This window comes from Photinus pyralis, unplaced genomic scaffold (assembly GCF_008802855.1).
Source record: "Photinus pyralis isolate 1611_PpyrPB1 unplaced genomic scaffold, Ppyr1.3 Ppyr1.4_LG1, whole genome shotgun sequence".
NCBI classification, from domain to species: Eukaryota; Metazoa; Arthropoda; class Insecta; order Coleoptera; family Lampyridae; genus Photinus; species Photinus pyralis.
In genome coordinates, this window is record NW_022170249.1 from 18,332,160 (window position 1) to 18,343,683 (window position 11,524).

General features: G+C 35.8%; 1 protein-coding gene and 1 long non-coding RNA gene across 2 annotated transcripts; one reads left to right on the top strand and one right to left on the bottom strand.

The window, feature by feature from the left end:
• Positions 1-3,130: 3,130 nt before the first annotated feature.
• Positions 3,131-4,525, top strand: LOC116159734. The gene is made up of 2 exons (XR_004143039.1): positions 3,131-4,344; positions 4,401-4,525. It is a non-coding gene; the product is annotated as an uncharacterized LOC116159734 (long non-coding RNA).
• Positions 4,526-4,668: 143 nt separating this feature from the next.
• Positions 4,669-5,486, bottom strand: LOC116159733 (NADH dehydrogenase [ubiquinone] 1 alpha subcomplex subunit 8). The gene is made up of 3 exons (XM_031472801.1): positions 5,276-5,486; positions 5,052-5,227; positions 4,669-5,004 (listed from the first exon to the last, which is right to left on the bottom strand). The coding sequence occupies exons 1-3, from the start codon at positions 5,402-5,404 to the stop codon at positions 4,782-4,784; spliced, it is 528 nt and encodes a 175-aa protein (XP_031328661.1). The 5' UTR covers positions 5,405-5,486; the 3' UTR covers positions 4,669-4,781.
• Positions 5,487-11,524: the final 6,038 nt, after the last annotated feature.

Below are 11,524 nucleotides of genomic sequence, written 5' to 3' on the forward strand. Positions count from 1 at the left end.
AACACCATTAAAACCATTGATTGAGATATGTAAGTATTATATTTGAAAAAGTTGCCATTTTTTAGCCATTTATTTACATGACTACATTTGCCCCGCCATAAAGGCTGTTAGGGAAAGTGCAATCAAGATGGCAAGGGAAAGAGCAATCACATGACTGCACTTTCCCACCTAAAGAAAATAATGTTACTATTTTGTTTCATTATTACAGCGTTCATTAAATACATGATGGTACGACACTACGTTCGTAAAACAACTAGGGGCACACAATATACTTCGGATACTCTCGAAATAGCAATTTCTGATGTTAGAAGGGGAGTTACAACACTAAGAAGAGCTGCAGAAACGTATAAAGTTCCATACAGTACCTTGCAAAGTTACATAAAGGGCAGACGCGGTAAAAAAAGCCAGACTGGTGGTCGTGCGCCTGCATTACCCATTGAGGAAGAAAGGAAATTGTCCGAATATTTGAAGATTATGGAGAAATGGGGATTTGGGATGTCCCGAAAAGAGGTAATGGACTGCGTGGAACAATATGTATTAGAAAATAATGAAAGGACACCTTTCAAAAACAACAGGCCGGGGGAGGATTGGTTTTTGAATTTTAAAAAGAGACACAACCTTTCTGTAAAGAAGCCCCAATCTGTGGAGTACTCAAGAAAGAAAATGACGGATCCTTTCATCGTGCATTCTTATTTTGATTTACTCTATAGCACCCTAGAAAGTTTGAATTTATTTCAGAAACCAGCACAGGTATGGAACCTAGACGAAACATCCGTATGCACTGATCCGTCTAAAACTAAAATTATGGGTGCCAAAGGGAAAGCCAGTTCCAGAACCACCGGTGGCTGCGGTAAAGAAAATATCACCTGTTTGAATGCAGTGAGTGCTTCTGGTTCGAAAGCACCCCCGCTGATCATTTTTAAGGGAATTAACGTGTGGAGCACATGGATTCCTGACCAAACCAAAGGAGAGGAGTCATACCCCGGTACGGTTTATGCTGCTAGTTCAAACGGCTGGATAACGTCGGAAATATTTCTGAATTACTTTGAGAAGACTTTGATACCTGCATTAGGACCTGAACGTTCTAGTCTGTTAATATATGATGGACACGCTACACATCTTTCATCTAATGTTGTCAAATTGGCCCAACGTGAAAATGTAATTATATTGAAACTCCCTCCCCACACAAGCCATCTTTTGCAACCTTTGGATTTGTGTGTCTTTAAATCTTTGAAAGTACAATGGGATCAAAAGCTTTGCACATGGCAGCGAAATCATTCTGGAATGCGTATTCCCAAAAAGGAATTTGCTACTTTGCTAGGATCAGTTTGGGGAAACGTTAAACCTGAGATTATTGAAAGTGGATTTAGAAAAGCCGGAATTATGCCATTTAATCGGAATGTAGTGCCTAAAGAAAAATTTGATCCGGAGGCATGGAAACGTTGGGAATTGTCTCAAAACAAAGAAAATAATATTGAAATTGATGAGGTTAACCACAATCCCGAAAACCAAAATAATCGTCTTTCATTTGAAAATATATTATTAGAAACCGTTAAACAAAGACCTTTATCCGCCACAAATCAAAAGAGGAAAAGAATTGCCCAAGGCGCTGAAGTTATTACTGCCACAGAAGTAAGTGAAAGGATTGAGAATGAAACCCAAAAGAAATTAAAACAGAAGTGTAAGAAAACCCAACCTTCACCAAAGAAAAAAGTCTAAACCAAAAAGTACAGCACCAGCGATACAGATTCGAGTGAAGAAAATCTGAGTGATCCGCAATATATAGACACAGAGGATGATCTAGATCCAGAAGATTTTGAAGAAGATGATCTGAATACAGAAAATTCTGAATACACGCATCACGAAAATTTTGAAAATCTACGTCCCGAAAATGTTGACGGTCAAATTCCTGAAAATTTTGAAGATATGCATCCAGAAAATACATCACTTGACGAGGGTCAATTGGAGGAAACAAATAATGACGATAAAGAATGTAATTCACACAGTGAAGGGGGAATGAATATTAAAAAGAACTCGAAAAAATGGAATTTGGGATTGGAAGATTTTATAGTGATCAGATTTGACCGAAAGGACACTGGCATCAAGTGCTATATTGGAAAGATCTTGGAAATTGAACATGAAAAAGATACCCTTTATTGCAGTAGTATTGAAGTAGATTACCTTTATATTTCTACAGAGCAGAGAATAATCTAGCCAGAAGGGAACTTCGTGATGCCACCAATATTCTTACTATTCCTGAAGAGTCTTTCAGAAAAATCTTCCGACTGTCAAGAAACACGGCGCATCTCTTGCTCTTGGAAATCAGTCACTTCCTGCAAGAACAAAGGAGACCAACAATTTCCCTCAGCCATCAGGCCAAATTTCTGGCAGCTCTTCATTTTTTTGCACAAGGAGGGTACCAGAAGGAAGTTGGACAGGACTTTTACTCTCCCATGTCTCAAGCATCAGTGAGCCGCTGCATTGAAGATGTGGTCAATGTGATGAATGATCATTTCGGACATCACATACATTTTCCGATTAATCCAGCCGAAAGAAGAAGAGAAAAACAATTATTTCATCAAAAACTTGAAGGGTTTCCTGGAATCATAGGCGTTATAGACGGAACACACATCGCCATTCAAGCACCGCCTACTGATGATCCTACATATCCAGGAATCGTATACTATAACAGGAAGGGCTACTATAGTTTAAATGTACAAATAATTTGCACTGCCGACCAGCGAATAATTGGAATAAATGCTCGCTTTCCCGGCTCAGTTCACGATTCCGCAATATGGACAACCAGCGAAGTGTATCGTCATTTGCGAGATCTGCATGAAATTGAAAAAACCTCTTGGCTACTTGGAGATTCAGGATATCCCCTGCAGCCTTGGCTCATGGTGCCAGTGGGAGGGCGAAACTTAGATGCCCATGAGGAAAGTTTCAATAGGGCATTTCGTAAAATAAGAAATGTTGTGGAGAGGACAATTGGACTTTTAAAGGCAAGATTTCGATGCCTCCTAAAACATCGAGTTTTGCATTATCATCCAGTGTTCGCATCGAAAATTGTAAACGCATGCGCCATGCTTCATAATATATGTCATTTGCACAATGAAAATCCTATGGAAGACATCGAGATCGAAGAAGAACTAGAGGAAAATGACGAAGATGTAGATGATCCAGCTGCAGCCGAAGCCGCGGGAAATTATCTACAAGAAGGAAGAGCAATTAGAAATAGGATAATTAGAAATTATTTTTAATTCACATTAATTAGGTACGTATTTGCTACGATTAAATAAAACTACGGTTTTTTGTTCACATTTGTTTACCTACACTGTACTCTTATCAAGTGTTAAACAGCGATTATATATTTTAAAAAAAATATATAAAAAATTTTAAAGCAAACCTCATGTGATGAAGATTATATTACACTTGCCCCGTCAATTTATACATATGCGTAAATGAGTCTAATAAGCCGTGGTTGCACTTTCCCACTTTGGCTGGGGCCAAAATAAAAAAAATTATAACATACTTCTGTTTTGTGTTGTAAAGGAAATATGAGCCAAGTCAGTTAAACAACCTTACAAGGAATCAATATTAACTAAAAATCATTTTTTTAATCTTAAAACTGCACATGTTATACTTAATTGAAGTTGAACTATTAAAAAACATGGTCGCACTTACCCCACTTTACCTTAACTAATAACATTGTCAGATTCTATCATTTCAAGAATTTCGTCAACAAGTCTTCACAAATTTCTACTTACTCAGATCTACTCTGCAAGAACATACTGCCATGCTAAATGCACTTATGTCAAAACATGTCGAGTTTGGGGCTGAGGTAGAAGCAGTTGACGAAGATATTATATGGCGTTACTTCTCGTGCAAACTGAAGAAAACTTACCTACACAAATTGGAAGAGTAAGTACCTACTTGAAATCCAAGGAGCACTTCATGTCATTTGTAAGTTACCGTAAAACGAGGTGGCTTTGTGACACCCGGGTAGACAAAAGTTGTATTTACATAGTGGGACGTGGTATATAAAGTAGGTAGTAAGTTGGGTAAATAGATGCCCTAATTGAAGAATGCCCCATATGTAAACAAAACAAAAGCAGTAAAAAGTGCCACGTGATCATGGAATTGCACAGTGTACACGTGTGGCTGGGGTAAGTATACATCAGTAAGTAAATTGTTTTATATTTTTAGATGGGTGTATTTGAAAATTTACCTCTTCAGGCGTAAGAGCGATTGGCCTTTTCTTCAAATACAATAATTTTTATTGTTTTTGTAACCAGTAGGTACCCACCTACCAATGTGTAGTTTTCAAGAATACAGTATAAATAGGTAAGTACTCTTAAATAACAATTTGTGAATGTTACTAATTTTTCTTTTATTTACAGGTTTCCAATTACTGGGATCAATTCAATTGTAAGCTGTATCTATTAATTGCTGTTGTTAATTGCACGATTAAATCATTCATTGTAGCTACTTTATGTATAATAAACTAACACCTCTTTTTCCAGTATGAGTAACAGTTCATAATTAACACATTAACTTACTTTAATTATGTACTTCTGTATGATTTGCCTCAAAATAAATTGAAATTAAACAGTTTAACTTCCTTTGATTTAGCAAATTCATAATCCATAGGTGAGAAATACGACCGCAAATTTGAACTACAATGTATTTCTAGCTATACATGAATTACAACTACAAAGAATTGCTGATAAATTTCCTCGAATATCGAGTTGTACAGAATAGGAAATTAGCACAGCAATATTCTACCACATCCAGTGAATTCTGGAGCCGTATTTCGCAGGAGGTTTCTCTACATCTGGAGGTAAGGCAGGTGTAGCATCAGGATAGACCGCCGGTGGTTCGGGCGCGGGCTTCGGTCGGTTGGTCTTATGTACCTTTACTTCGGCAAAGTATCCGTAATAAGGCCGCTCGATTTGATAATTATCGAACATGCATTTATCGAAAACGGCTTGTGTTTTACGGCAGCTAGAAGCAAACCATTCAATCAAGTTAAGAGAGCACGAATCACTTACACAGTAAAGTCTTGATTTGTACTCGATTTATCGAGACACGTAACATATTGCTGATATTCGCCGGCACACGATTTTTTCACTTTACGAAAGAAATTTAATGCACAACTGGTCACGGCTTTCCCTTCGTTAATACATTTCCTAGGATCGTTCAGCTCCTTACGGCACAGCACAAATTCCTACAAAAAAGACGAATTGCGGCCAAGTGATTAGATAATTAACCTCACATTATTCTCGAACTCGCAATCCTTTCCTAAATGAAACGCGCCGGCACGGAGAGCGGGGCCCGATAAGTTGATCTCTTGCACCGTTAATTCCTCATCTGTAGGTAAATAAGTGTCTTTGGTAATTCCCATTCTAATTTCTAACAACAAATAATAAGATGGGTTAAATTTTTAATTTACTACTTCCAAATTAAAATAAACACAGACGGGAACTACGAAGTCGTTATAGGTATCTGCCGCTGTCACTGTAAAATGTTGCGGTGGTTCGCTCACCCGCTAAAATCTGTGCACGGAGAGTAACCGTTTCGCTAGCAGATGGCGCGCAGTGTTGCAAACTACAGATTTTTCGGAGGTAAACAGTTACAATATACAGTGGAGGTAAACAGAGTTGTATTTTACTTATACCGCGTGGTGCCCAGCGCGACGCAGCATAGGGATTTCAATGGTAATTTCTTTATAGTCAATTACTAGCTCCCCTAATTATTTTAGAGCAAAAGTCTAAGTTTTTTTTTAGAGAAAAAAATACTGAATCTGTTCATGCTATTACTCATAACCGTAGAAATCAACAAAATAAAAAGGTTCATTTTACAATAAATCAAATATGCCTTGGAATTGCCTAAAAAAAAACAGCGATCACGTTTCATTATTTGCCTTTGAAATTAACTAAAAGTATGAACAGATGCAGTATTTTTTTCTCTAAAAAAAACTTATTTAGACTTTTGCGCTAAAATAATTAGGGGAGCTAGTAATTGACTATAAAGAAATGACCATTGAAATCCCTACCCAATAAACAGACATATAAAACATACATAACAAATATGTAAGATTAAGATAAAAACTTATATATTTAGTTTTTTATGTATCATATATATATATATCAGAACTACTATGTTATTTAGGAGTTCATTAATTTTTATATTTGAAATTTATACTTGTTTATAAATTAGTTAAAGAACTGCAAGTGCAACACAGAGTTGTATATAAGTAAATAGAGAGGCAGTACATACGACCTGCGCGTGGAAAAATAACTCCAACTACAGTGGCCGACTTTTAATGGCGGAGCCGACTCATGCGCAGTGCGTGAAAGGGAATCAGCACGATTTTTGGGTGCATTCAGTTACATAATCACAAAACAAAACAGCAATAACTTTTCAGATGCTTCAGCTTCATTTGTAAATAAACAGACGCTTTGGAGTACATAATAATTTAAGCATGCCCATTACATTATACTCTTTACCGCCATTTCAATGTTTAGTAGGCGACGATCTGTACTTCTGTAAATAAATAAAGGTGATTTTAAAATGCTCCTAGAAAAGTGCAAGAAAAGATCAAATATGTGGGTGGAAGGAAAACTATTCGCAAGCAATTGTTGAAACTTGGTTTTCGATACAAGAAGTGTCGGAACAAACGTAGGTTGGTAATGGAAAGAAGTGACATTGTAGTATGGCATCTCGTTATTTAAGAAGATTAAAAGAAAACGAACAACCTGAATGTGACAAGAAACCCGTTATATACTTGGACGAAACCTATATTCACCCATCGTACGGAGTGAGTAAATGCTAACAATCAGATGAAGTATCGGAAGTTTATAATAGGGCTGGTCAGAGGACATCGTAGTATGCTTGTAGTCGTTCTGGTTTTGTAGAGGATGTCGCACAGTAAATCGGGGGATTATTACGATGATATGAATCATACCAACTTTATGCAGTGGTTAGAGAAGCAGCTTATACCAAATTTACCAGCAAACTCACGCACCTTATCAGTGTTCAAATAAATAAGCCACCAACAATGAATAATCGTAAGGAAGTGATACGTTCTTGGTTAGAAGCAAATAACATTCCTACGAGAAATGAATTTATTGACAATGTACAATTTATTGTGAACACCGGCAGTTCCGATGATGATTAGTGGTCAAGTGACGATAATGAATGAAAAAAGTTAAAGGTTGTGTGTTAATTTAGTCAATGTGAGTGTTATTAATTTCAATGTGATTGTTTCAATAACTGTTCATATTTACACAGGAGAAGTGCATCAGAATTGTAAATTGTGCTGAAGACAATCTTAAATGTGTTTACGTTTTGTAGAAATAAAATTATTAATTTTACTGTTTCCCCTTGAAGTAATGCAACTCATATCGTGTGGCCCACTTATTTATATTTAGTAAAGTCAAATTTTGCATGAGAATGTACAGTCTAAATTTCCAGCGTCCTCGGACACGCCCTGTCAGGGACCTTCTGAGCGTGGTGCCACTGTACATACCCTCTGCCAATGCTCCATTTTTGAGATATTTGAGTTATTGGCATTTGAAGTTTGTCGACTTTGTGGCTACCCGTATTCAAACTATGTTTTCGGCATTGCACACCTGAAATTTTGTCCCGCACCAAAATAAAATTTCAACTTATTTTATTCTTTCATTGCTTATTTTTATACTCACTGAGTGCATAAATAGATCTTTAAACTCGATCGCACGACAAATATACGATTTCCTTTATACCAGAATCTCAAAAATCTTTTCTCGATTCTGATGTTGTAAGCCCCTTACCAGCTTTGTATTGTAGTCTACTGTATTAAAAGTTCTTAACGATTGTAATGTTTCTTATTTATTCAAGACACAGTGTTAACAACATCATTCACCACACATTGAATTTCTTTTCAATTTTTGTTGCAATGAGAAACCATATTATTCTCAAGCCGAACCTGCTTGAAGGATCATTTAATTTGAAGCCGGTTCTGTTGTCGATTACTGCGCACACTCACCAACGGCCTGCGCAAGGTTCAATTGGAGTCAATTTTTCGCTACAAGACTGTCTCTCTATTTACTTATATACAACTCTGTGGTTATAACACACACGTAGCGTCCGCTCAGAAAATATAAAAATTACAATGTTGTCACTAATTAGTATCAAAAATGGATTCATGTGCTCAAAGAAAGAATTAATTTTGTATAATATGCCATAAACCAGGTCATTCTTGAATTGCATTTATCATTCAATATCAACAATAAGATCAATTTTCAAGACACGAAGCAGTATTTGAGTTTGACAACGACACACTTCCAAACCGATTTCTCACAAACTGCATAAGTGTGAACGAGTTCATTTCTTCATATACAGGATGTCCCGTCATATTTTTGGTGTTTAGTTCGAAATAACGTCTCCATGACATTATTTTCAAAATATATTATATTTCTTAAATATGTTGTCATTGAATACATAATTCAATATATTATGGTCATTCCTCATTCTTCAAACGAACAAAACGCGTTGTGGTCGCTTCTAAAATGACCATAACGCGTTGTGGTCACAAGTTAACGACCATAACCCGTAAAAATATTTAATTTCGGTGTTTGGTCATTTAGCTTCAGCCATAACGCATTGAGTGCGACATTTTCGCTCATTGAGCGTTTTCGATATTTGTGCGTAACACATACACTACATCACATTTCACAATAATGAATAATGGTCGCCGTTTTAAAATTTAAATCCCTAGTGATGAATTTTTAAAGAAACAAGATATTTTCTAGCGGTATAAAGGCAACAGCTACATTTGAATTCTTTTGAAGCAGCCCAACCCGTACCCTAACGAATGCTTAAACTATTTACAATCCGAATAAACTACCGGTGTTTACCATGTACAGGAGCTCCGGTCATTAAAGAAATTATTATGGAAAGCAAAAGATAAAAGGCTCAACGTCAATAAATTCTTATTGCAAAATTCCTGCTAGAATTCCACCATGCATTTTGTTCTCATAGCTCTTACGTTATACGAATTTCACGAATAAATGCAATACCTACTCGCACATTTTAAGTAAGTAAATCTTAATTGCATATTACATAATAATTTAAAATGTTTAAATAGGTACATTGTTAATGAAGACGGGCTTACTTGAAACCCCCCACTAAAACAAGCTGTAATTTCACATTTTCTTTCCTACTTGTAGGGTTTTACGACCAAGAACGTAATTAACTAAAACCATTGAATAAAAACACTATTTTTATTCAATGCTAAAACGTAATATCCAATTCAACGAGATACGATCACAAATTTGATGGATGTAACACTTTCTTGATCGCAACCTCACCTGAGAAAGAAATTGTATTAAACACTTGAGTAAACCTTTCATTTATAATGGCACTCATCTTTCATAACCTACGGAATTTCACTTTCAATGTTGCAAGTACCTCGTATCCCTTCATGCAGCTTTTTTCAAACAACTCAAAATGCCGAACGTGATAAAATTGGCTAAGGAAATTTCTCGCATGACAATGGCATAAACAATGATTGTCTTCAGAAATGTCACACAAATAAATTTTTTCAATTAGCGTCTTCGCTAAGAGGTCATACACCTTTGTACAGTTTATTGATTATCTATTACCTACATTCATAAAGATTAATTTACTGCGGCGAATATGTTAAGTGTGTAATCCGATAATTGACCTGATTTCTGTTATGATACATGCAATAAGTTGAAACTTCTAACAATAAGGCATAAATTTACCGTTGCCATACCATAAGATATTGTGCGATAAGTAAGATAGTTAATAATTCCATTGTACAAGTGAAAATTATTTCAAAATTGAAGGTGCTTAACTGTTTATGTGAATTGTTGGTATAAATCAAAAGCCGTAAAATCGAATACCTCTTTTGTACGAGAACTTCATAAATATTGATGACGTCTTACTCAAGCGTGCACCTTCGTTATTTACAGTTGCTACTTACATTTTTGAAGATTTTACGAACTAGTCCCCAAGTTTCTTAACCTATGCAGATGTTTTCGGCGATCAAACGAACTTGTCCAACTGGAAAAGGGAATTATGAATTTGATTTATAACAGCATTTTCCACCAAAGTTTTCTAAATATGCTTTTGCTATCTTTGACGCCAATAATTGTGATATTAGTTGTGTAGATTTTCAAATTCTTCTCTAAGTAGATGAAAATTTGCTGTTGACGATGTTACAACTGGTGCTGTGATCAGGGATCTTTTTTTCGTTATGACCCAGCCACCGTCCTGTACGTTTCTGAGCTGGTAAAGGTTGCAGTAGTAATTTTTTTCCAAATTCGCCTTGTTTTATTCTTTGAGATTCAACGTTCCTTCAGGCCTTTCGAGCCACAATTAAATACCTTTTGACTAAACGTAAATTCCCTATCACAAACTACATACTAAAATTTTAATTGGTGCTACGATTATGAACTTACTCACTGCTGACTGGTAGCGAGATGAAGTAGGTCAGTTTTCGACATGTTCTTTAATTATTAAAAATGTGCTGGTCATAAATCTGACTATATGGTGCTTTATATCACTTTCGCTCCAAAGATAAATTCGAGCATAAATTATTTTAATTTTTATAGTAAATCTGTCTTATATGCTATTACCAATTAATTGCCATTTCGAATGTTACCCTTACCTCCCTTAACACGCATGGGCTGAATTTATCTTGGTGGATGGACCTGCGTCCGAAAAGAAATTCTCAATACGTGCCAGATTTCTGAAAGTGAAATAATATGCAAAATAACATAGTAGACAACACACTTACATATTATAAGGAGATGAATTGGTAATTTTACGCCTGAAACAATTTTCGTGATTATTCAAGGTCAAAGTAAAATCGCAGTACTAACCCACTTATTACTTAATCTGATAATGGCAACAATTTCGGATAGGTATTCTAAATTCGTGACCCCTAAAGACAATAATTATAATAGAAATTTCTATAGGGTCAAGCCTACAATCGATGCTAATCGCTAAATCAACTGCACTAAACCGATAATTCGTGAGATTGACTTTTTGATCTTTGCAAAGGATTTGGTGTGAACTTTAGATTTCTATTCGAAAATATCTTAAACGTCGATTAAAAATTTAAAAGATATACATTTTATTCATAAATGGTGTGCGCAATTTCCATTGTGGAGAAAGTTGGGATTTTCAGTATGAGACGATCCCTTGACCGAGAATGGAAATGGGCCAACGAAGCCCGAAATTTTGATTCTTTTCATGCCAGCATTTAACTCGTACATTTGCATTTTTTATGGGACCAGCATTTATAACAAACTGAAAATTAATTAATCTCTTGTTTATTATTAATAATAATCCCCATAGACGTAGATATATACCGAGAGGTAGCGTACATCTTAACTAAACCCGAGACTAAACCATAAGCGCCAAAATTTGGACAATACAGGCTGAAAGTGGCGAAAAGAGGATTTTTTTATGTATAACCTTTATATGGTCCTAATGGTTTAGTTCAGGGGTG